General features: G+C 45.0%; 1 protein-coding gene and 1 long non-coding RNA gene across 2 annotated transcripts; both read right to left on the reverse strand.

Moving 5' to 3' along the window:
- Nucleotides 1–4,861: 4,861 nt before the first annotated feature.
- On the reverse strand, nt 4,862–5,277 carry LOC101944142 (small ribosomal subunit protein eS12-like). The gene is given in 2 exon segments (XM_042840775.1): nt 4,862–5,217; nt 5,220–5,277. Coding segments are annotated over 2 exon segments (393 nt in total). The 5' UTR covers nt 5,263–5,277; the 3' UTR covers nt 4,862–4,867.
- A 6,254-nt stretch (nt 5,278–11,531) lies between these two features.
- LOC112059419 (uncharacterized) lies at nt 11,532–24,120 on the reverse strand. Its single transcript, XR_010600357.1, has 4 exons — nt 24,019–24,120; nt 23,834–23,910; nt 15,425–15,515; nt 11,532–11,651 (listed from the first exon to the last, which is right to left on the reverse strand). It is a non-coding gene; the product is annotated as an uncharacterized LOC112059419 (long non-coding RNA).
- Nucleotides 24,121–26,612: the final 2,492 nt, after the last annotated feature.

Below are 26,612 nucleotides of genomic sequence, written 5' to 3' on the forward strand. Positions count from 1 at the left end.
TTTAGCTGATAATCTATTTTAGGGCTTTTTAATTTCAATTGCTTGGAACACCAGAGTTGAAATTAGTTTGATGGAGTTTATTAAATATCCTTAATAGCAAATAACAGTATAGAATATAAAAAGGCAAAAACCGTATTGGACTAAGATTTGGCTACATGAATTAAAAAGTTGGTTGATAGAACCATTTGGTTTTCAGAATCTAATTATATAACAAAAGAAAATAACACACTCAATAATTACCTTGGAAGGTGATTCTGTTTAGATTTTTGACTGAGTCCCTCAGAATAGGGCCTTACTTGTGTCAGTTGGTTATCAATTCTGGTGTTGCTAACACAACGGATGAAAACAATCCAAAGATAGATCACAAAACTATTTTGGTCAATTATTTACATGCCAATTCACTAAGGTCTCCTACCCAATAGATGTATAGTAGTCAACCCTTTTAATCTATTTGCCTGTGAAAGAGATAGCCCCAGGATCTGACTGACACTCCTAACTATCTAATGTGAACTCTTACAGTTATGACAGACTGAGTGCAGTTCAAAACGCTTGTATACTTGGTCTCATTTTATGTCTATATCATCTAGAACTTGAAAGGCAGTATAAAACCATAAACGATGGTAGACACAAGTACAGCATTCTACAATCTTAGTTAACAACGGTAACTTGTTCAGTTTTAAAGCTACCTTACAACAATCTTGATTGGAATCTGTTACAGAAAAAAGACACTTCTGTGTCAACATACACAAGAATTATACTTCCCTACTAATTAAGTACCCAGTTTCAGGAAGTGGTCAATTGACAGATTTGTATTATCACCCAAGGGAAAGTCTTTGTGTTACTTATCACCAGATCTTTGCTCAGCCATCAGCGTTCAGCTCAGTTATTGGTTACAAATGGAGTGAAGGACAGACAAGTCTTTTCTTAGTGCACTAGCAGCCAACCCAGTGCTAGAAAACAGAAAGGCAGTTAAAGGTGCCTACCCAAGATGGGTACTTGATGTCACCAGGAGGACTCCCAGGTGGATGGTCAAGGACCTCAGTCTTCTCCCTTCCAGGTGTTTCAGACTTTTGGGAAGCAATGTGCTGAAGCAGACAGGCTTTTTTACCCTGTTTCTGCTGAGTGATCCAACTTGGTTCCTCTTCTTGGATGTCCTAGCAGGGAACAATCAGATGGTGAGCCATGCTTCTTCCAAAGATTTGAAATGTCCAACCAAAATGAAAATAGTCCTCTCTCACCATCCCAACAGAAAACAAGATATCAACTTTTGCATTTTTGCAACTGGGATTGAAAATTTCCAGTCTCTTTATGTAACACACCAGCCTGTGTAGGACAAGTTAGGCCATAACTGTTGGTACAACCATCTTGGGACATACCTTGAACACAGGCTGGTTTGCTCTGGTCAGCAATTTACCTCTGAAAATCACTTTCTGTGGGCTCTGTGTGCTTGCTCAAGTTGCAGTGTCTCCATCAACCCTGCTAGCTTTCAAAATGTCCAGTTTAAAGTTCATATAATTGATACAAAGTCCCTCCAAATTCTTTGATGCTCTTTCAACTTGCTTTAACAGTCCATTATATAATGCAAAGTCACCTCAAGAACTGTTCTGCAGCAAGCCCAAACAGCTATATAAATTTTCCATTTGTGTTCTCCTTGTTTTAACAATACTGGTAAGACCTTGGTATGTAAGCTGAGCTGAGTCCAGTCATTATTAACCAGTTACATTTCTGTTTATTCCACTCTGTGGTCAAGTGTCCTTATAAATACACTATTTAGTTTCAGTTCTTTTTATTTACTGCCTCTTTCAACAGACATATTTTACTAAATTGATAGCATAAGAATGCTTGATTGCAAACATTAGCCATACTTCTTCACATTATCAAAAATAAAGTCTTCTTTACCACCCTCTCACCAGGATTGCCCATGAGATAAACCCTGTCATTAAAGTTTACAATATATTGTCCAAAGCTATATCACTTATAGTTGACTTCCCTTTTATACACATTTTAATTAATATTGATTCCCATTTTACTAAGATTCTGGCACATCTAATATCAATGTTAGATATTAATGTAATATGATTTTTAATTCATTCATTCCAAGAGAGGTAAAAACAGGAAGTCTCTTTAGAAGCACCAGCAGTACACTCTTGCAAAAGACCGCAATAAACTCTGAGTTTCCTCAGACTTATTGAAGGAATCTGGCTGTGAGACTTTAATTTTTTATTCTCTCAGTGCTCTGTTCTATATTTTCCAAAGGGTCTTGATACCTGGGCAATTCTTAAAATAGTCATAACCCATAATTTTGAGGCCTTAGTTACTACAATGCACTGTGGCAATAATTAAGGCCCTGATCCTGCAAGCTGATCCATGCGAGCAGAGACCCATCCAAAGTCAATGTAGTTCCACCCAGGTGCAGATGCAGCTTGCAGATCAGTCAGCTGCATTGGGGATCTGCATTAGTAATTACATTGAAATATTAAATTAAATAATAAATGTTAAAATCCTCACTCAGTGCAGCTTTGTAATTAGTAGAGAGATTTATAGGAGATATGTGACAGACTTAACCAGCATAAATGGAGAGCTGGCTCTACAAGATTTCACCTGAAAAAGCAAGGGAGGTTTTACGTAATGTTTTAAAAATGTATGAATATGCCAAAGTATCTCATTGTTATTCTGATGTGTTCTCATATCTGTGCAGAGAGACATTGATTTTTAGCTGTGAAATGCAAATTTGGCTCCCAGTGCTCTGGTTGTTTGTGTAGATATTAAAATACTTGTGCAATAATATGCCTGGCATTTTTGAACTGGGTCTTTAGATTTGAGTAATATCAATATATTATTGCTGCTACCTACAGTGTATGTAATCTTTCAAAGGCTTAGCAGCCTAATCAGGCAAGGTACTGAGCACCCTCAACTCCCTGTCTTTTGTTTTTGTGAGAGTTAAAGATGCTCAGCAACTCGCAGGAAGGACTCAGCACACATCTTGCATCCTGGATAGAACATATCTTGTAGGCCTGGGTACAATTTTAGCCTAATATATTTCTTTTATTAATATTATAAACAGAACTTTGTGATCATATGACCATGCAGCCTTGTCACTAATAAAAGAACAAGATGTGCCAAGAAAATAAAGGCAGCATTTACTTGATGACTCCCTGAAGGAATATATTTTATATGTGGGGAGGTTTGAAATATGTCACATTTTAAATAACTTACACTAATTTAATTTAGACTTAAGAACATAGGCGTATTGTTATAGACCCTTGATCAGATCTCAGTGTGTTTTGCAAAAGACTACTTCTTTTTTGGTGGCCATATCAAACGCAGGAGAGAGTTCACTCTGTTTACAGCTTGATGGTCAGAATAAAATGGAAGTGTTAAATGCCAAGCGGCTGTACTTGAATCAGGGTGGTTGCTTCCATTTCCTGGGAGTGGATTGGCTGGTCTTGGGATAGAAAGGACAAGGAACAGTTAACACTGGAAGGAAGAAAGACTGTCAGATCTGCCAGAAGAGGTACAGGCAGACCCAGGTATACACCAATACAGAGAAGCCTGGCCTGACTTGCACCTAGAGCAAGGGCTTCTGGTTAAGCACTCAAAGGCAGTGGAGAACGTGGGCCATTACGCTCAACTAGCGGTCCCAAGAGGATTGGTGTCTGAGATTCTGAAGGTGCTATATAGCAACAAGACTGGGGGACTTTTGGGGATAGAGAAGCTTATGCAAAGGGTTCAACGTCAGCCTGGATGGGGTAGATCTGAGGGGGGGGGGGTTAAGGACTGGGTAAAGTCCTTGCTGGCAAGAATAGTGTGGGAGACCGTAACATAAGCTTTGCTTAAGTCAAGGTATATCACATCCACAGCTTTCCTCATATCCATAGAGCCAGTTATGTCATCACAGAAGGCGATCAGGTTGGTCAGGCATGACTTGCCCTTGAATCCATGCTGACTGTTCCTGATCACCTTCCACACCTCCATTTTTAAAACTGATTTTTAGCATCTTAGTTTTTGGCTCTTAACTTAAGACACCTAGCAGTCAATTTTCAGAAGTGCTTTAAGCCAGCAGCTCAAATTCAGCTGCCTTAGGGAAGCAGAGAAAAATGCCAAGTAATACCAGCCAAATTGTGGTGTGTGGAGATGGTTTAGTAACAGAGAAACATGTGTGCATGGCTGAACTCACTGCAGCTGCAGAGCAGTAAACATGACCACCATCTTTCACATCTGTTCCAAGCACAGGACATTCCCCACTGGAAGATGAAGAGTGATGTGGAGCTGGGGGATGTATTTTGCTTCTAACTGAGCAGGGAATCAGCAGCCATTTTTCACATTCTCTTGCAGCTCCATTTAGCTCAGCCTTGAGTTTACAAGCAGTGGTTCTGCAAGTTCTGCAGTTGTAGCCGTGTTGGGCCCAGGAAGCGAGACAAAGTGAATGAGGTAATACCTCTATCCAGTGCACTAAATGCCCCAATAACAACTATGTGGGTGAAACCAGACAATCACTATGCTCTCAAACTCACACAGGAAAATGCTAAAAGACCAAAAAAACCCTCATTCTCGAACTCACACAGGAAAATGCTAAAAGATACACAAAAAAACCCTATCACCTGTGGGTGAACACTTTTTTCAAAGCAATCACTCTGTCGGATCTATCAGTCCTCCTCATCAAAGGAAACCTGCACAACACTTTCAAAAGACGAGCCTGGAAACCTAAATTCATAACTCTGCTAAACACTAAAAATCATGGACTGAACAGAGAGACTGGATTATGGCTCATTACAATAGTCTGTAAACCCGCCCTTTTTGTTCTGTGACTGCAGAGGTGTTAACAGCGCACTGTGCCTTGAATGATCCCTTACAATATGTGTTTCATTCATTTCTTGCACTTGAAGTATTCTTCAATTACATCTTTGGCCTGAGATTCCTTGCCATAGTCTTTGACAACCACACAACTGCAGCCCACTACTTTGCGGGGTTTTCCTTCTCTGTCGATTTTGCAGAGACCTACCCACTCACCCAGTTTCTTGTTGTCATCAACTTTTATCAAGTCGATCTGGTGTTCTGCACAAAGGGCTTCAACCAACTTTACGTACATGGGTTCGTCGCAGTTTAAAGCAAGAACACAAAGGTGGGCTTGGCGTTTGTCCAAGGCTTTGGCAGCTTCACGAATACCACGAGCTAAGCCATCGTGGATGAGTGCGGTCTTCAGCACTTCTTGTAATGGTTAACATCCATTACACCTCCAGCAGCAATGCCTTCCTCGGCCATGGTCGGGGGTCGCTCCCGCCCGGGATTTGCCCGCAGCCTCTACGAGTCACCAGCGAAAGAGCTTACAATATGTGCTTACTACTTATTCTAAACCATCTGTTCCACTTTGCATTTTGCTGTGATGCTGGGAGTTCCTTTCCCAGACCTGAAGAAGGGTTCTGTGTGGCTCCAAAGCTTGTCTCTCTCACCAATAGAAGCTGATCCAATAAAAGATTTTACCTCACCCATCTTGTTTTGATTTTGACTTTTTTTAAATGTTGCATTATATTATAACACAGAATAAGTCCTTTCAAAACAAAATCAAAATGCTTCATTCCAAAAACTTCAAAATTGGACATATCAACAATGTTGGAACTTCCCCACCCTGGTTTTCTTTCTAAAACCAAATTCTGGCAAACTCAAGCTGATTTTGCAAAGCATTTTGATTTCAACAGAACCACATGTTCTGACAGGATATGGTTTCATCAGAATTTTTCAGACAATCTCTACTCCCCACCCACCTCTCCTGTGCGCATGTGAACCACAATAATATTATCCACACATGCCTCCTCTGGCCTTCAGGGTCTCTCCGGCCCCTTCTCCCTTATCAGATACAATGTGCTTGGAAAGTGCTGCTCAGGAGCCCTGGAGGACAGGAGCTCCTTGTACACTCTCACCACCAATAGACTCCTACTGGGGCTGCTCTAGAGAGCACTTATTTTGGCTGGGGGATGGGAGGAAATAGCATGGTATTTTAATGGGAAAAGGTCAAAATGAAGCTGGACTTATGCTGAATAGCCAAATAAAAAGGTCTATTAGAATAGATCATCTAGTTCATTCTCCTGGTAGTGCAGGATTGTTACCTGAAATACTGGACACAATTAAAGATATGGGCATTATTCTCCACTCTTTCACTTCAGTTTTACACCAGTGTAACTCCATTGAAGTGGATGGGATTATGCTGATGTCAGCCTTGGTAAAAGGGTGGAGAATCAGGTCCCTCCTGCATGGGTTGCGGGTATCATAAGCTGAAGGAGGCTGAGCCTCCCCAAACAACCTGGCGTGCCCTGCCCACACTTCACCCCCAGGAGTGCCTGTGAGTTCCCGCTCTTTCGTGGCCCAGGCTGGGGCTTGGGTTGGACGGCCTGCTGCCGGGACTTGGGGAGGCTAGGGCTGGTGCCCACCTGGCGCGCCGGTCGGGGCATTGCAGAGGCGCCGCCCGCCTGGCTGGGGTCAGGGCCACTGCGGTGGTGCCACCTACCCAGTGCTCCGGGGCTGGGGGCGCTGGCCTGGGATAGGGGGCCAGCGGCTTTGGTGGGGCTCTGCCACTCTGGGCTCCATCAGGGGAGGGGGCAAAAGGGGAGGAGAGGGGCCTTGGGCAGAGGGGGAGAGAGCTAGCCTTCCCCAACTGCTGGTTCACCCACTGCCCATGCCCTCCTGTCTTGAATGTGCCAGGAAAGTCAAGAAGAGGTTAACCATAAATTGGACAAGAGTCAAGCTGCACACAGTCACCTTTTTCTCCCTTTCTCTAAAGGTTACAGAGCACTTATCACAAACAGCAGGAAGTTCACACTGTCTTGCAGTTCCCGCTTACCCTCCCCCTTCAATTTCCTCTTTGAAATAGTGTTGCACTGATTACAAGATTTTCATTTGAAAATGAATGTGCACTTAGAGAATATGAATTAAAAGAAATGCTAATCACAAGATAGGGAAATTTACATCAACCAGATGAACTGATGGGAAAAAGAATACCCCAAATTGCTCAGAGACATGTTGGTTATTGTACCTGTGTTTGAAGAGGTGGAAGTACCAAGAAGGTAAACTGACGTTTTTCCAGTGAGATATTTCCTTAAAGTATTTGCACCAGGTGTTGTGGATCTCTCAAGGCTTGAAGCACTCAGAACTAAAGGGCATACAAAGAAACACTGGAATATAAACTTCCCTTTTCTTCCCTTCTCTTTCCCAATATTCTATGTAAGGGATATGGAATCACCCACCCACACACCCAAATATGGTGTTCCCCTTACAGAAATAATGGGAATAGATTTGATGGTTGCTTTGTCAGCTCAGCTGTTAGTCCGAGATGGCTGGCATTAACATCTGCCTGAGTGGTTTGCCTGTAATTAAGAGCCCTCTGCAAACATTGAAACAAATGCCCTTCCTTTTTTCACAAGTCCGTGAAACTACAAACAACACTTTGAGATCCTTTTTTGGTGGGAATTATAGTCCTCTTACAGTCACAGGGTCACGTGTGCTCAGGGATAGCCGCCAGCTGCATTTAAAAAACAAACTAACTTGAATCTCACACATTAAATCCCTAAACAACAATAAAATAAATACATGTTGTCTGCATGCCCATTTCCTCTAGGAGAAAAGCAGTTTATGTAGCTGTACATTTCTCAGCAATTATATGTTGCATCCTAACAATAATCATGGGCTGATGAGAGGGTTTTTTTTTTAACTCCTCCATATGTGTTTGTCTTGTCAGCTCAGATGATCTCTGACTCATACGGAACTGTTCCTCTGTCTAAGCTATTTTTCATAGGTTAGTGTGGGAAGGGGACTTTCAGGCAAATAGGTTGACATAAAAGGCACTGAAATGGGAGTACAAAAAGAAAACTAAATAGGCAGTATGATGACAAGCTTGAGAGGAGGGTAAGAGACTGTAGGAGGACATGAGGGAACAGAATGTAGATTCCCCTCTAAAACAGTATCTAGGGCTTGATTCTGATCTCACTGTTATAAACCAGGAATACCCCCATTGAAATTGGTGAAGTTACATAGGTATAAGGGAAATCAAAATGAAGCCTGTACTGTGTCACTGAGAAGGACAAAACAGGCCTTTCTCCAGATGAATTTTCTACTTTTGTGTCTTGTGTGAGCTTTTGTGGAGAAGGGGTAGAAGCAGGGTAGGCAAGTTATATGGGCCCATGGTGCCTGTGCTCCAGCAATATTCAGAGCCCGGGGGCCCAGCTCCACCAATGTTTGGGGCCAAGTCTCTCCCCTGGGCCAGCCTGCCACCCCCGAGAGTCCCTGCCTGCGCCCTGGGCAGCGGGTGGCTGCCCCCTGCAGCTCCGCATTGCACACTGCTCTGCCAGCTCCCGGCATCAACTGCCACCGCAGGGTCCTAACGCCCCCCTTCCCCACTAGTTCTTGGGCAGGCTGACCTAGCCCTTCCGCCTCGGACAGATGGACCCTTCCCTTTTCCAGCGGGACCCTCCACCTGCACAGGGCCCTCCCCCCCCACCCGCAGTGAGCACTCATGCCCCACGTTGGGCAAGGGGCAGCCCCATCCCCCACACCCAGTGAGGCTACAGTGAGGGGGAGCAGCAAGGGAGGAGGCGCATATATGATGGCAACCCTGTCCCCACCACAGGGGAGGCGAGGGGGCTTCCTAGACCCTGAGAGGGGCCCTAGGAGCACGTGCAGTGACAGTGGTGTGAGGTGAGTGTGCTGCCGGGGGGAGTCCTCTCTGGCCCTAGCCGGGGGCAGCCTGCCTGCACCCCAAACTACTCATCCCTGGCCCCACCCCAACCCTGAGCCCCCTCCTGCACCGTGAACCCCTCATCCCCAGCCCCGTAGCCCTCACCCTCACACCCCAACCCTCTGCCTGAGTCCCTCCCACACCTCAAACCCCTTATCCCCAGCCCAAACCCAGAGCCCTCACATTTTTACATTATTTCAAAAAATATATATCAGCTTACAAGGCAGGTCTGTGGGGGCATGGGATTTGGACCTGTTCTGGGCACCAACAAAAATTATACAAACCTTCTGCGCCTGGGTACAAGTTAGATGTGCATAATGAAAAATTAGAAACAAGTGGTGATGTGTACTTTTTTGAGGCCTACAGTCCTTATGCAACATTTCTGCCAGGAGGATAATAGCAGAAAAAAGAGTTGGGTTCAATATTTTTAGGATCCTTCTTCACAAACAACTAAACCGGCTTACATCGACACCTAGAAATCTGGGAAAACTAAATGCACCCTTCCTGAGTGCCCTTAACAGGCAGAACTGCCACAAGTACTCCAAGGATATGTCTACACTTTGAAATTAGGTTGAATTTATAGAAGCCGGTTTTATAGAAATTGTTTTTATACAGTCTATTGTGTGTGTCCCCACATAAAATGCTCTAAGTGCGTTAAGTCGGCAGAATGTGTCCACAGTACCGAGGCTAGCGTCGACTTCCAGAGCGTTGCACTGTGGGTAGCTATCCCACAGTTCCTGCAGTCTCCGCCGCTCATTGGAATTCTGGGTTGAGATCCCAATGCCTGATGAGGCAAAAACAGTGTCGCGGGGGATTCTGGGCACATGTTGTCAGCCCCCCCCCCCCCCTGTGAGAGCAACGGCAGACAATCGTTTCGTGCCTTTTTTCCTGGGTTACCTGTGCAGACAGCATACCACGCCCCGCTCAGCTCAGCTCACCCTCACCATATGTCATCTGGGTGCACAGCAGCAGCTAATTGCCTTTTGGCAGTAGACGGTGCAGTATGACTGGTAGCCATCATCGGCTATCTGGGTGCTGGCAGATGTGGGACTGCATTGCTATACAGTAGCAGCTCCTTGCCTTTTGGCAGTAGATCGTGTATTACGACTGCTATCCGTAGTCGTCGTACTCCTCAGTAAGTTCAGTCAGAGGTGCCTGGGCAGACATGTTTTGTCTCCTGGAGACTCAGTCCTGCCGGCAGTCCTATTGCACTGTCTTGACGATGATGGCTAGCAGTCGTAATGCAGCATCTTCTGCCAAGCACCCAGAAGATGCCGCTGGCTATCAGTCATGCTGCACCATCTGCTGCCAGCCTAAGATGTAAAAGATAAATGGACCAGATTTGTTCTGTATTCATTTGCTTCCCCCTCCCTCCGTGAAATCAATGGCCTGCTAAACCCAGGGTTTTGAGTTCAATCTTTGGGGGGGCCATTCTGTGTGACAGTTGTTTATGTTTCTCCCTGATGCACAGCCACCGTTGTTGATTTTAATTCCCTGTAAGCCATGTCGTCACTCGCCCCTCCCTCCCTCAGACAATAGTTTCACGCCTTTTTTCAGCCCAGACGCCATAGCAGTGGGATCATGGCGCCCGCTCAGATCACCGCGGCAATTATGAGCACTATGAACACCACGTGCATTGTCCTGAAGTATATGCAGAGCCAGAACATGACAAAGCAAAACCAGGTGAGGAGGCGATTGCAGCACGGCGACGAGATTGATGAAGAAATTGACATGGACATAGACCTCTCACAAAGTACGGGCCCCAGCAATGTGCAAATCATGGTGTTAATAGGGCAGGTTCATGCTGTGGAACGCTGATTCTGAGCCCGGGAAATAATTACAGACTGGTGGGACCGCATCATGTCGCAGGTGTGGGACGATTCCCAGTGGCTGCGAAACTTTTGCATGCGTAAGGGCACTTTCATGGAACCAGTGACTCTGGGAAACGTGCAGGTCATAGTGGATGGCTTTGCTGCAATGGGATTCCCTAAGTGTGGTGGGGTGAGAGACGGAACCCATATCCCTATCTTGGCACCGGAGCACCAAGCCAGCGAGTACATAAACCGAAAGGGGTACTTTTCAATGCTGCTACAAGTCCTGGTGGATCACAAGGGACGTTTCACTAATATCAACGTGGGATGGCTGGAAGAGGTACATGGTGCTCATGTCTTCAGCAACTCTGAAGTGTTTCAAAAGCTGGAGGAAGGGACTTTCTTCCCGGACCAGAAAATAACTGTTGGGGATGTTGAAATGCCTATAGTTATCCTTGGGGACCCAGCCTACCCCTTAATGCCATGGCTCATGAAGCCATACACAGGCTGCCTGGACAGTAGTCAGGAGCTGTTCAACTATAGGCTGAGCAAGTGCAGAATGGTGATAAATGTCCAAATGCACATTCTAAAAGCGTGCTGGTGCAGTTTACTGACTTGGATAGACCTCAGCAAAACCAATATCCCCCTTGTTATTGCTGCTTGTGGTGTGCTCCACAATATCTGTGAGAGTAAGGGGGAGACATTTATGGCGGGGTGGGAGGTTGAGGCAAGTTGCCTGGCCGCTGATTACGCACAGCCAGACACCAGGGCGATTAGAAGAGTACAGCAGGGAACGGTGCGCATCAGAGAAACTTTGAAAACCAGTTTTGTGACTGGCCAGGCTATGGTGTGAAACTTCTGTTTGTTTCTCCTTGATGAACCCCCCAGCCCGGTTCACTCTACTTCCCTGTAAGCTAACCATCCTCCCCTCCCCACTTCGAGCACTGCTTGCAGAGGCAATAAAGTCATTGTTACTTCACATTCATGGATTCTTTATGCATTCTGCTGTGCTATGGCAGCATGGGAGGACATTTGGAGCTCCGAGAACATATCAACCTGAGTCTGCCGTTTTCTCCTAATCTTCACTAGCCTCTGCTAGGGAGAAACATTTGCAGCTGGTGGAGGAAAAGGGAGAGGTGGTTATAAAGACACATTTTAGAGAACAGGTACACTCTTTCATGTTACGTTTTGCTGTTCACATTACACAGCACATGTGCTTTTGTTACAAGGTCGCATTTTTACAGTTGTAAGCCCTATGTTTGGCAGTAAGTATTTGCAGGATCAGTCCACTAGTAATTAAATTAAAAATTCAGGATGAAATATGCAAGCCAACCACATTTTAAAACAAAACAAATGTCAGTTTGTGCAGAATTGAATGCAATGACAATCACATTACATTTAAAATAATTTCTTTAAAAGTAAGATGCAAAGAATAAGTATTTTCTACTGGTAGTCTGGGGGCCAAATTCTTTACTAAAACTGCATTCTTTGTAAATCCATTGACTTCATCCTCATTGATTTCAAAAAGGGATTTTCAGGATGTAGGTGTAGAATTTGGCCTCAGTGTTTAAATGACATTAAATCAGTGGAGGTTTAATAAACCAAATAGTTGCACAATTTAATCTATCACACACCAGTTGTGTCACTAGCTAGAGGTTCATTAGCAATTATCATGTTGACAAACTCAAACTAATCTGATACTTAATATCCTGACAATTAGGGCTGTCAATTAATCAGTTAACTCATGTGATTATTTTTGAGTTAATCTGATTAAAAAAATCAATCATGATTAAATCACACTGTTAAACAATAGAATACCAACTGAAATTTATTAAATCTTTTTGGATGTTTTTCTACATTTTCAAATATATTGATTTCTTTTACAACACAGAATACAGCATAGGGTACTCACTTTATATTATTTTTATTACAAATATTTTCACTGTAAAAATTAAAAATAGTATTTTTCAACTGACCTCATACAAGTACTGTAGTGCAATCTCTTTATAATGCAAGTTGAATTTTGTAGAATTTTCTACAAAAAATAACTGCACTCAAAAACAAAACAACGTAAAACTTTAGAGCCTACAAGTCCACTCAGTCCTACTTCTTATTCAGCCAATCTCTAAGACAAACAATTCTTTACATTTATGGGAGATACTGCTGCCTGCTTCTTATTTACAATGTTACCTGAAAGTGAGTACAGGTGTTCGCAATGCACTTTTGTAGCCAGCATTGCAAGGTATTTACGTTCTAGATATGCTAAAAATTCGTATGCCCCTTCATGTTTTGGCCACCATTCCAGAGGACATGCTTCCATGTTGATGACACTCATTTAAAAAAAAATAATAATGTGTTAATTAAATTTGAGACTGAACTCCTTGGGGGAGAATTTTATGTCTCCTGTTCGGTTTTACCCACATTCTGCCATATATTTCATCTTATAGTAGTCTCGGATGATGACCCAGCACATGTTCATTTTAAGAACACTTTCACAGCAGATTTGACAAAAATGCAAAGAAGATACCAACGTGAGATTTCTAAAAATAGCTACAGCACTCGACCCCAGGTTTAAGAATCTGAAGTGTCATTCAAAATCTGAGAGGGACGAGTTATGGAATATGCTTTCAGAAGTCTTAAAAGAGCAATACTCCGATGCGGAAGCTACAGAACCCGAAACATCAAAAAAAAAAATCCATCTTCTGCTGGTGGCATCTGACTCAGATGATGAAAATGAACAAGCGTCGGTCCGCTCTGCTTTGGATCGTTATTGAGTAGAATCCATCATCAGCATGGATGTACGTCCTCTAAAATGGTGTTGAAGCATGAAGGGACATATGAATCTTTAGTACATCTGGCATGTAAATGTCTTGCGACGCCGGGTACAACAGTGCCATGCGAATGCCTGTTCTCACTTTCAGGTGACATTGTAAACAAGAAGCGGGCAGCGTTATCGCCTGCAAATTGTAACCAAACTTGTTTGTCTGCCTGATTGGCTGAAGTAGGACTGATCGGACTTGTAAGCTCCAAAGTTTTACATTGTTTTATTTTTAATGCAGTTTTTTTTTTTAGATAATTCTACATTTGTACATTCAACTTGCATTATAAAGAGATTGCACTACAGTACTTGTAATGGGGGAATTGAAAAATACTATTTTTGTTTACTGTGCAAATATTTGTAATAAAAAATATCAAGTGAGCTGCTTGTTACACTTTGTATTCTGTGTTGTAATTTGAAAATGTAGAAAACATCCAAAAATATTTAAATAAATGGTATTCTATTATTGTTTAACAACGCGATTATTTGCGCGATTAATTTTTGTAATCACTTGACAGCCCTACTGACAATATGTGTGTCCCATTCTATGCCTGGAAATTAGTTTAAAAAAATAGAAGCACTGGGACCCCAGCTAGACACTGATTCTACTGTACAGAAAAGCCCTTTACTATATTATTCTCTGTTGTCAAAATGTGACATTAGAAATGTCACCACAACAGTAGACAAGACATTTTTCACACCAGTACGGTTTCTGAATTGACTTCACGTTTGTTGATTGTCTGCACCTACAAGTAACAGTAATATAGGCATTAGATCATGCTCTTTGGAATTTGTTCAAATCTATTTGGGCTCCTCCTTGTGAGCCATGAAAAGGATTCTTTCAAACAGAACCACATGGGAAAACGGTGCAGAAAACTTCTGATATTGTCATGGAGTGGGAGACAACAGCTGGGTATTATGAAGAGGACACAGCTGTTTGTTAGCCAATTTAAAAGAGTTTCTTCACTTGAAGTTCAATATTTATTTGTACCAGTTTGAATTTTTTAAATTAAATCTATCTTTGTAGTTTTTATTTCCTGCTCCTTCTGCACCTAATTCTGCACCATTCAAGTCAAGGGATTTGCTCCTTTTGCACTCACTTTACATTGGTGTAAATGATTGCCCAAAAGCAGAAGGCAGTGGAGAATCAGGCCCTAGGTCTTATGCCTGAGTGGGACTGAGCATTACCCATTGGTTTCAATAGGAATTGTGAGTCCCTAGCAGCACATTTGAGGATCAGGCCCTAACTACTTTTTTTTTTTTAATTTCTTTTAGTGCAGACAATTCCAAAATCTCTCTCAACGTCCTAATTTCTGATTGTTCTATGATATTATCAGAAGCAGCCAGAAAAGGATTTGGTGGCAGATCCTCAGCTGGTATAAAATATCATAGTTTCACTGTAGTCAATGGAGCTATGACAATTTACACCATCTGAGGATCTGCCCTTGGGTCTTTTTCTCCCCTGTGACTAGCGAGGCATTTTCTGCTAAGATACCTACTCTAATATACAGTGCTACAGTACCAGTAATGAATGTAAAATCTGGTGGGATGGAAGGAGCCTATGGAATCCCAGCTGTCAATACCAGGAGAAATGAATGTGCTGTTGGGGAAGAATTTCTAACTATGGTTTTATGTTGGCCATACTGGTTTCTACTTTGTTGTTCTTTGCCTCCATATTTGGTACCCTTCTTTATGCCACAGTTAGTGCCCTTTTCTAGAAGTGCGGGGAAATAGGAGAGTCAGGTGACTCGAAGTCTGCCTAGTAACAATGAAGTTATTTAAGGGATGTTCATCCACCCTTCAGGGCTACTTGCCACTTGCTGCTTGTTGCCTCAGGGCTGCCAGAGGTAGTAGCCTGACTGGGATCTCTGCTACTGAGCTGAGGAGCAGTCCAGTGACCCACACAAGAGCACGGCTGCTAGAAATCCCCAAGACAGACCAGGTCTGCAGAACTCGAACTTATTCCATCCCGACCTCTCACACAATCATCAACTGTAGGTTCACATACTACACACATGACCACGGGTCAAGAGTGGAAGACAGAAGATCAACGAAACACCAATGACTTACCTGTTCACCTACGTGGTTCCTGAGTCTCTGAAGGTCCTGATCCTGCATCCTGTCAGCTTGAATCCTACTTTCCTTGGGGTCTGCTTATCTTCTGCTGTCAACGAGACATGGTAGTGTGGTTACTCTCATTACTCTTATTGTGGATCCCTTGTTTCTGTAAGGGCCTTTGGTTTCTGGCTTTATGCCATATTCCATCCATTGACAACCGAGCCTGTTTTGTACTGTTTTCATTAAGTTGGGGGGCCTTGTTTACTTGTACACCTGTATTCAGTTACTAAACCCACCTGCTTGCACCTTACCAACCAGTCACGTCTTGTCTCACCACCTAAATGGGCCGATGACTAGATGTGGGCGGGCGTGGAGAACCTGAATTTAGCCCCTTCTGAGGTCAACACACAGTTCCAGGGCTGACTGATTTGGTCCAAGGGCTAACAGTGTACATATACAATTTGTCAGTTGATACCCATTAAGAGGAGCTGCTCTGTCAGTTGATAGAGGAAGTTTAGATGTCCAGGTCTACTTGTAAAATAGAGGAGTCCTGAATATAAGTTTGATATTACCTCACCCACCTTGTCTCTCTCTAAATCTGAGGACAGAAATGGTGTTTTTATAGTCTGGAAATCCCAGCAGGAAACAACTCTGAAATAGGAAACTTTATTCTGTGAAGGGAAAAGAGGGGAGTCACTCAGGGAAATGCTCTGCCCACAGTGGTTTCTTTAGATCTCCTGTTAATAAATACATTGCACATTATTTCAGCCTGGAAAGCCAAACATTACTGCACAAATTGTGTCATCTTAAGAACAGGGAACAGAAAAAAGAATGCTTCCAAAGGAAGGAGCTTCGGAAAAGGAAACAAGCCAGAGGGTTTACAATGAACAAGTACTCCTGTTCTTCTTTTTGCAGAATATTTAAGACAGTTATTAAAGACCAAAATTGATCTATCTAGAAAGGGTTGAGTGGAAAAGGAAGACATCTATAAGTTGTAGCAACTCACCCACCCCCAACATGTGCTAAAATTTGCCTAAGGCTATGTCACTCTGCAGCATAATTGATGTTGCTCAGAGGTGTGAATAAAACAGTGACGTAAGTTACACCAAAATAAGTGTGGGTGTGGCCAGTGCTATGTCAGCAAGCACTTCTCCTACCAACATAGCTTCTGCTGCTCACAGAAGTAGTTTATTATGTTGACAGGAGGCAGGGTTGCCAGCCAAAGGATGTCTATTCACCTGTGTGCCTCAGTTCACATGTAAAATTAAGCATTGTAAGCCAACACAATGGAAGCTCTGTTTACATGTGAAATCAACATGAAGTCAGCACACCAGGGAATAAACCCAGGGTGGCGGTGTGAGGGGATCATGCTAACTCCGGGGACAAACAATGGATTTTGGGGAATATATGAAAAAAGCAAAAGGACACTTATTTACCCTGCACCTGAGGAAATGTGGGCATTGTGATTACATTTGTGAAAAAGATATCCCAACCAACCTTGGTTGCAAACACTGCAAGAAGGCTTTGGGTAAGAATAGACTGCTTTAGATGGCTGGTTAACCCAGGGGTTCTCAAACTTCATTGCTCCGCGACCCCCTTCTGACAACAAAAATTACTACACAACCCCAGGAAGGGGGACCGAAGCCATAGCCTGCTTGAGCCCCGCCAAAGCCCAAGCCCCACCACTCAGGGTGGAAGCTTCCACCCCAGCAAGTCTAATGCCACCCCTGGCAACCCCATGGGGTCGCAACTCACTTTGAGACCCAGTTTGAGAACCTCTGGGTTAGCCTATTAAAATTAAGTTTAGTCTCTAGAAAGAGTGTATGGATTTTGTTTTATATGTAATCTTTCTGTTTCCATTATCCTTAGTCACTATTTCTTAAATCTTAACCTTTGATAATAAATGTATGATTGTTTTCACTATAAATATATCTCAGTGCTGTGATGGTATATAAGAGCTGATCCTCAGCTGACTCAAACAGTCTGGTGTGTGCACTGTCCCCTTGGAGATAGCAAACCTGGTATTTCTGTGAGTAGCCAGTGATGGGCTGGATATCACAGGAGAATGCTTCAAAGGGACTCAAGGACTAGGGTACACCTATTAACCTGCAAAGCAAATTAAGAGCTCAGAGGACATTGTTTGGGTGGCCAACAGACTGGAGGTATCATGGAGCTGATACCTAGTTAAGCACCAGCAAGTCTCTCTCTCTCTCCTTGGAGACCGGGGGATAACAAGGTGACACAGTCCTAGGCACCCCAAGAAATCACACGAGAGTATCTGCAATCTTTTTTGCCAAATCTAGTATAATACCCTTTCCTTTAGCCAGGTGTCCGAGTGGTTATTAGGGCCCACGAGGGTTAGTGCCTACCAAGATCTAGCTGCTGAAGCACCTTTAGAGCTTGCCTCTGAGTAGGGCCGGCCCACAACATTTTGGCACCTGAGGCGGGGAGCTCAAATGATGCCCCCATTGCCCCCTCGCTTGGGCCAAAACTTTGGAAGGTCTCAATTCTACCTTCTTCCTGTTCTACTCCTCTTATGGTACTGCTCTGCTACCTACCACAATAAAGGAGAACTAACAACTTAAAATGCCTTGTTCAAAAATTTTAAGTAACACTTAACTTTCAAACGCCTGAACAGCAAATGTAACTTTTCTTGTCTGCACAGTAAACACTGGCATTTTTATCTGTTTGATTACTCAAAGTGGTGCTTTCCGTGCCTTCTTGGTTGCAAAGATTTGAACTGCTTCCTGAAGGTCCACAGTCTGGGCCAGCTCATGCTCTATTGAGATGGTTGCAAGGCCAACCAGCTTCTCCTGTGTCATCGTGGAGCGTAGATGTGTTTTTATTAACTTCAGCTTGGAGAAGCTGCGTTCTCCACTGGCAACTGTTACAGGAAATGTTAGAAGTATGTGCAGAGCAACAAAAGCATTTGGAAAGAGAGTGATCATATTTGTGAACATATATTCCAGAATAGCCTTTAGAGTTGATCCTGCTGAAATGTATCTTGAAAGGGATTTCAGTTCATCACCTAAATCACTTGCATCAATATCGCGCATGTCATCATGGGTCACTGTCTCTAGTGCCCTGCATTGCTGGTGTAGGTTTTCTTCAGGTATAGTGAGGCGTTTTGGAATATCATATAACATCCCAAATATACTGCTGTGTTCCTTGAGCTGCATGAAATGTTCAACTGACTGTTTTGCACAATCTAGCACCTGGTTAAAGAATTCAACTTTGAATTGTTGTTTGAGGTCTCTTATGGGATTATCCCGTGCCTCGTAATCAAAAGGTAGTCTTCTTCAGTGACTCTTGTATTCTTGAATGGGTGGGAAAATAGCTTCAGTGTGAAATTCTTCTGCCAACTTCTGTGCACTATTCAGAACATTTTGAAATCTCTCATCTGACCAGTAAGACTGTAGGGTATGACTTGCTTTGTCCAGTTGTTCCATTGCTCCAGATATATCTGGGTCAACACCTTGGAGTCTCTTGCTTACAACATTTATTTCAAACAGTATATCATCTATCTTGGTGTTTGATAGGCTTTATCGTCTCCACTCGACTTTCCCCATCGTGTGGCACTCAGTGGTTTCAGTGTCAGAGAAGATGTTCCCAGATGTTACTTCAAAATTTGCCATCAATGAGTTGATGCAGAGAAAAATACATAGATGCTTTGAACTACATTAAAAAATTCAGCAGCCTCACTAGAAGCTAATGCTGCATCACTGACCATCAAGTTCAATGCATGAGAACTGCATGAGACAAAAAAAGCTCGAGGGTTTAACTCTCGGATCCGTGTCTGCACTCCTCTGTTCTTTCCTCTCATGTTGGCACCATTATCGTAGCCCTGACCTCTTGTGTCAGCTATCGCAATTCTTAAATACCTTCCAGATTTTTAAGAAGCACATTTGTCATACCAGCTCCTGTAGTATCATCAATGTCAATAAATTCTAGAAAATGCTCTGACAGTAACCATTGCAGGGACATTTTTACTAGGTTCTGTTGTTGTTACAAAACACACCATTAAAGTCATTTGTTCCGTATGGCTGATGTCAGGTGTGCAGTCCAGAATAACAGAGTAATATCTTGCTGACTTCAGATCTGCTACAATCTTCTGTTTGACTTTTGTTGCCAGTAACTGTATGATCTCACTTTAAATTGTTTTTCCAAGGTAGTGGTGTATGTACATTTCTTGGGTGGTGACTCTTCTTAGATGCTCCTGGAGTACAGCATCAAACTCAGCCATCAGCTCCACAATTTTAAGGACGTTTCCATTATTTGGCACATACAGCTGATCTGAAGTGCCATGCAGTGCTAGGTTTTGGGCAGCAAGCATTCTCACAATGGCAATGAGCCTTTTTGGAACATTTTGCCAGTAAAGAGACTCTTATGCAATCTTCTCTTGATGCCGATCATCTGTGGTGGCCTTTAACCTTAGTCTCATCTCAAGCTCTTTCCACCTATGGAATGCTCTGGTGATTTGCTGCCTTCTCATGGCATGCCAGATTTCTAGCCAGATTTTTCTAGTCCTTTGTTCCCGTAGAATGTGTCTGGAACATTAGACTGGACGAGTTTGCCACAAAAACAGTACGCAGCATTCTGGGTTTTTGAGTACATAAGCCATGGCTTCTCCACTTTGTCACCATTGGGAATTTCACACCAGTAATGTGTTGGATGGAAACTTCTATTTTCATTGTCTTTGGGGAACATGATGTTTTTCACTTGCTGTGGCCCATGCAGTACAAGGAAGTCCCTCGGGCTACTGCTCAAGTGGGTCCACAGCCCTGGATCATCTAGACTTAAGGAACTAGACTCAGTAGCAGCTGTTTCTTGCACCTCCACCACACTCTTCTCTGATCTAGACTTTTCTTCAGGAATGTGCAACATGGTTACATCCATTTGAGATGGAGATATGGATGCTGCAATAACTGCCAGGTCACCTGCACGCTGACTAACTGGAAGATCAGGCATCTCCTCACCACTCAGATCCTCACTGGGGCTGGAAGGCTCACCGTAACATTTGTGTCTGTATCTCAGGAGAGCTCCTTCCTGCTTAGATAGAAAAGCCTCCTTTGCTTTCTTTCTTTTTCTAAATGCTGCCCCAGAGGGTCGTTTTCTTCTTTCACTCATGACTGCTGTTCTGTGCCAGCAATAGTGGCTCTCAACACTCAGTTAAAGGGGACAAATAAGCAGGCTGGTAGCAGGGCCTGAGTGAGGGAGGATATCAGTATCTTAAGGGCCTAACTGGTTCCTACTACTTCAGTTGACTGCCTATTCTACTCAAGTGGTTCAGGGAAGCAGCAGAAAACAGGAAGCTCCCCGAGAAGCTGGTGTTAATCAGTCCAGGCTCCTGGGGGTGCTAGAGAGGTGCATAGAGGCTCTTCCTCCTCTCTCTCCCTGCAGCTGCTGCTGCTGCTTTCTGTTATTCCCTCTCACCTTTTCTCCTGCCTGCCTCTTGTGCCCTCCTTCCTCAAGCACAGCACTCCACTATCTCTGTGCATCGAGCAGAGATAATACCAGCAGCAGACAATTTTCTACACTCTAGGACCTAGTGTCACACCCCCCCCCCCCCCATAGTCTGGCACCGGAGGCGGCTGCCTCAGTTCGCCTCATGGTAAGGCCAGCCCTGCCTCTGAGTCACAGTACACTGGCAATCCAGCGGGTCCAACAATCATCAAACTCCGTGGGGATCATGAGGGAGGGGATGAGGGGGTTCCCTAGCTCGAGGTTTACTGCCATGTTAGATCGCGATTCCTACCACGGCAGTTTTGCTTACTCACCAGATCAGCGGTCGGGGTCACCAGTGTTGTGAGAGGCTACCGGTGTGGTGCTTTTGCTTTCTCCTGTTGATATCACTCGGCTGCGTGCGTGTGTTTCCTCTGTGTGCTGCCCCAGCTCTGCGCAGATAGCTGACACAGCAGACCCGACGAAAATCCCCAATAACCACAGAGTCTACTAAGATACAAAGGCACCTCGGCCAGGTTTATTGCGATCTCGGACACAATTGCTGTTCCCCGTAGATTACTTAGTCTACCGGGCATACTACTAATAGATGTCTCTTGGCAAGGACCCGGCTCAGTGGCGGGACTTTCCACTGCCCCCGTGGCCGGACAAAGACACCACCCCAGGGACACATTCTTATACACCGGTACAAACAAGTTACACATCACTCCTGACGTATTGAGGTTCAACCCCTCTACGTAGCAAGGTACAACCCCTCTATGCAATAAGGGGCCGCCTCGCACCTTGTACCTGTTGGTTCGATCAAAACATCTCTATCCATCATTTTACCCTTTTGCCCCTGTCATTGGGATGGGTCGGTCTGTTCCCTGTTATCTGTGGAATGTTCCGGTATGGTATGTCTTGGTACCATGTTTATACTGTAACTATGCTAAATGAATATGTATTTCTGCAACATCAGCCCTTTCCTTGCCAGCTTCTGTGAGCAGGGCCTGCCTCTTGCTCACAGCTTAACTTTGCTTTTTATGCTAGCAAAGCCTTGACCATTACTTTAGTTTGGTTCAGGCTTCATACTGGGCCTTCATTAGGCCTTTACCATGTTGCCTTCACTTACTACACTGAGCAACCCCCAATAATTACATCTGCTTTCTAGCTCTCACTTATAAGCAATCTGCAAAGATGGGGGAAATGTGTTTGTTCCTCTTTTTGTTAACTTATGATTTGTGAAAGCCCTTTTCCCCACAAACAGAATGGATATGTGAGTGGTGGAGTTGGGGTCTTATTTTTTAGATTAGTAGTTTAAGTCTTCTCTACCTTGGAAGACTCAGTGGACATGATTTATGGTCAAGCTACAACCCCTTTATACTGGTTCTGCCACAGCAAAGGTACTATAAACCTGGTGAATCTAGCCCTTGGGGTATTCCCCCAATATAAAGAGGGCATAGAGCTGATATACAACAGCTCTAGGCTACATTCTACCACCCTCCTTATTTCTATGTAGAGAGGAAAAAGAACACCCAGGAGGATGTGGAACACAACTGTTGCATCTCAGTTCTGGTTCCAAAATCCATTCACTAAGAAGCAGAGAAGACATTGCAGTTTAGGGGTAATGGAGATGGTCAGACTTGTGCTATCTGCTGGAGCTGAAGGGGGCAATGTCATTTTTTCCTTTAATTTCCACAAATTAGTTAAAACTTGTCTACACTAGGAATACAAAGTACAATTTGCACTGTAGAAAGCTACAATGGTGCACATTAGACAGCATATTTCAGGTATACAATGTTCACATGCAGCAATTCCTGCAACTGCTGTGGACTGTTGCACCTATCCCACAGTTGTAGGGCATACCTGACTGTAATGCCTCCTACTGGATTAGGATGCTGCAGTACACCCTATCTCAGTTTCCTTTCTCTGGGAGCCAGTAATTCCACTTCAGGCATACTTGATTCAATAATACTCTCCTTATGACTTGGTGTGACAGGGTTGGGACTCACCACTGCAGCACCGCCGACTGGTCATCTCAGGGAATTGGTTCAATCCAGTAAAGCACCCCCTTCTGGTGGCATCCCACCTGTCATCTCACCTTTGGTTGGCCTGCAGACTCACATTGCTCCCAACATGCAGCATCCTCTTCTGGAACACTGTCCTCCGACAGTGTCCGTTTGTCCATTTGCACCCCCTTCCAGGGGCTGGATGACCCACAGTCCTACACCTTCAAGTCCAATCCCCATGGTCAAGGATCTGGTGTAGTTTCAGCTGGCCACTCCCTGCAGCCAATAGCTGGGTGTACTGCCAAGGGGAACAAAGGGAAGGGGGGGACCCAGGCCTGCCCACTACTCTGAGTCCTGGTCCAGAGGCCCTCTAGCAACAGCCTCGCTGTCCTCCTTCTCCTTCCTCCTCTGTCTGTTCCTCTGGACCACTTCCCCAACAGCCCTCCTTCCCACTAGGTCCTTTCCTACAAGGCCAGCCGCCTGGCAGGCTATAGAGTAGGACCTTCTCCCACTCTCCAAGGCTGCGCTGCGCTGCGCTGCACATGGTGCTGGCCTCCCAGCTCCGGGCACAGACCTTCCCCTCTGAAGGCCTGGGACAGACTGACTGCTCTCTCCCTGAGCAGTCTTTTATATGGCTGAGCTGGGCCCTGACTGGCTGGTCCCAATCTGTTCTCTGATTGGCTCGCAACAAGCCCTTCTCTCATTGGCTGCTGGAATACGCAGGCGCTCTGGCCTGCCGCAGCCCACACTCTCCGGGCGTAGGGCCGCCGCCCCACCACACTTGGTTATTACAATAATCCTACAAAAAGTCCCAAATAAATAAAAGATACTTCTAGCTCTCAGAGTTACTTTGAAGTGTGCCCTTTACACTCAGTGCCCAGTCCCCTCATTTTCTCTCGGTCTTTAAATCCTCCTCATGGCAGGAGCCCCAGTTCTCCTCCTGGATCTGAGTAGTTCAAACAATTATTATCACCTATCTTGCTTCCTGGAGCAGGGTGGCAATTTCTTTCTGTGTATCTTCTCCATATGGCCGTAGGCCCAGCTCTCCTCCTGGTGGCAGGTAATTCAAACAATTATTATCCACCTCCTTATCAGGAGTTGCCAGCTCTCTTCCTGGTGCTGGGTTGCAATTTATTTCCCTCCACTGGCCCCACTTACTCCTTAGGCTCAGAGGATTTGGCTGCCTTCTCCTACTGGTGTCTGCTCCTTACTAAGTCAGGGACTGCACACTGCATGAGCTTTCTTATGCCCAGTGTCTGCAGGCATCTGCCTGCTATGTAGGAGGAGACCAGCATGCTGGCCCCTCCCTTCTCCCAACTCATTCCTTATTGCAGTGTTTCCCAATCAGTGTGCAGCAGATTCTTTGAGAAGCTACACTTGAGAGAACAAATAAACCTTCCCTTGCATTTTAATGAGTGTTGGAGCCAGATCGCTTTCTGTACTTTTGTTCTCCAGGACGAGGCCCCTCTCAAATATTATGCATGTGTCACATTCCATTCCTCAAAGCGAGGTTAAGATAGCAAATTTCAATTCTGCGGAGTAAAGGCAGGGGAGGGTGAAGTAAGGGGGGAAAGCTGCCTTCTGATTGGCCATCTGCCTCACTGCCTTGCCTTCTCCAGGGGCAGAACAGCCAACCAGAGCTCAATCTCCCTCTCCTTCCCCACTCCCCTCCTGTGAGCAACAGGTTGGCTCTGCTCCCTCCCTCCTATGCTAAAATGTAAGTCCCTGGAGCCACCCCCAAGCCTGGAAGGGAGTGGGGACCCCACTTCAGCCCCACAGGGTAGGGAAGGGGGAAGAACCCCGGAGAAGCAGAGTTGAGGGGTGGGAAGCTGGGTGGGCCAAACTGGTGGGGGGCAGAACTGGTGTGAGGTGGGGGCTAGGTGGGGATGGAGGCAGAACTGGTGGGGCCTGTGTGGTGCAGAATTGAGTTAGGTGGGGGCTGAACTGGTGGAGGGTGAGGACAGAACTGATGAGGGATGGGGCACAAGATTGATTTGGAGGTTGGGGGGCAGAATTCATTTCTGGGCAGGGATGGAAAGATGTGGGGGTGAAAACTCCTGCAAGAGGGGCCAAAATCCTCATGGCCAATACATTTCGGAGCATGGGCATCATTAACACACACACTCTCTCTCTCTCTCTGGGAATGGGCAGGGGCAGTTCAGCAAGCATTAAAATGAAAAAAACAATATAATCTCTTTGTAAATAACCTCATGTTTTGGAGGACAATTCCCTGACTTGTTGGGGTCTGACACATTTATTTTTTGATCTCTTGAGCTTGGCAATACTCTGAGTGGGACTTAATTAATTATATTGCATTTAAAAACAGTGGAGAAAATTACACACACTTGGGAAGACTATTTTGGGAATGAGAAGAAATGATTAATTATTAAGTGCTTGTCATCCAAAAATATTATTCTCAAGTGCATGTCACTTTCTTCACTGAGCATGCTTTTGTCCAGAGTTCTTATATTTAGCTTTAATGTTTGTTAGTTTCCACCACTGAAAATGTTAATTCTGGCACAAAAGACAGATCGCAATCTAATGTCAGCCGCCATGGTTCTTTTGATTTTGACCCTACTAGCCCTGTTCTGGATTGGCTCATGAATATTCATGAGATCATCTGGAGACAATTTGGTGGTGTGCCTCAAAATAAGTTAAAATATCCAGTTGTGCTATGGTAGAGGAAAGGTTGGGAACACTGCCTTTCTAGCCGGGTGAGAGAGGAGCCTTGCCCCACCCTCTCTGCAAGACTCCAAGTCCCAGACCACTAGGGTATGTCTACACAGCAAAGAATAACACATAGCTGTCTAGGGTTGCCAGGTGTCCAGTTTCCAACTGGAACGCCTGGTTGAAAAGGGACCCTGGCGGCCGTTAAAAGTCTGGATGGCTGCCTGCAGCGGGGCAGGCAAGGTGCCTATCCAGCTCCGCATGGCTCCCAAAAAGCTGCCGACATCTCCCTCTGGCTCCTAAGCTTAAGGAATGGCCATGGGGGCTCTGCACATTGCTCCTCCCACCAGTGCCAGCTCTGCAGCTCCCATTGGCCAAGAACCATGGCCAATGGGAGCTATGGGGGTGGCGCCTGCAGGCAGGGGCAGTGTGCAGAGCTGCCTGGCTGCACCTCTGCCTAGGAGACAGAGGGAGATGATGGCAGCTTCTGGGAGCCGCCTGAGGTAAGTGCCACCTGGAGCCTGCATCCCAAACCCCTTCCCATTCTCCAACCCCCTGCCCCAGCCTGGAGCCTCCTCCTGCACCCAAACCCCTCATCCCTGGCCCCACCACAGAGCCTGCACCCCCAGCCCAGAACCCGTACCCCCTCCCATACCCCAACTCCCTGCCCCAGTTTGGAACCCCTTCCCACACTCTGAAACCCTTGCCCCCAGACCATAACCCCCTCCTACACCCCAAACCCCTAATCTCTGGCCCCACCCCAGAACCTACACCCCCAGCCCAGAGCCTGCACCCCCAGTGCGTGGAAATTATAACTTGGGGCAGAAAGCTGTTGCATATCTCTCTCCACATTGAGGGAGGGGGCAAATTTTATGAACTTACACTGTACAGTTCCCTGGGTTTACACTCCAGACGGGGGTGTGCACTTGAGTATTGGGCAGTTCCTTAGCTGAGCCTACCCATGCTGAGGTGATCTAAGCATCTGCATGTATACCTGCAACTCGGTGTCTCCCTATCTGTATGTGTGCTGGTTAAATGCAGTCTGAAGTCTGAGGGAGGGCTTGGCTGGTTTGCCTTAATTTAAA

Source organism: Chrysemys picta, chromosome 1 (genome assembly GCF_011386835.1).
Source record: "Chrysemys picta bellii isolate R12L10 chromosome 1, ASM1138683v2, whole genome shotgun sequence".
Taxonomy (NCBI): Eukaryota; Metazoa; Chordata; order Testudines; family Emydidae; genus Chrysemys; species Chrysemys picta.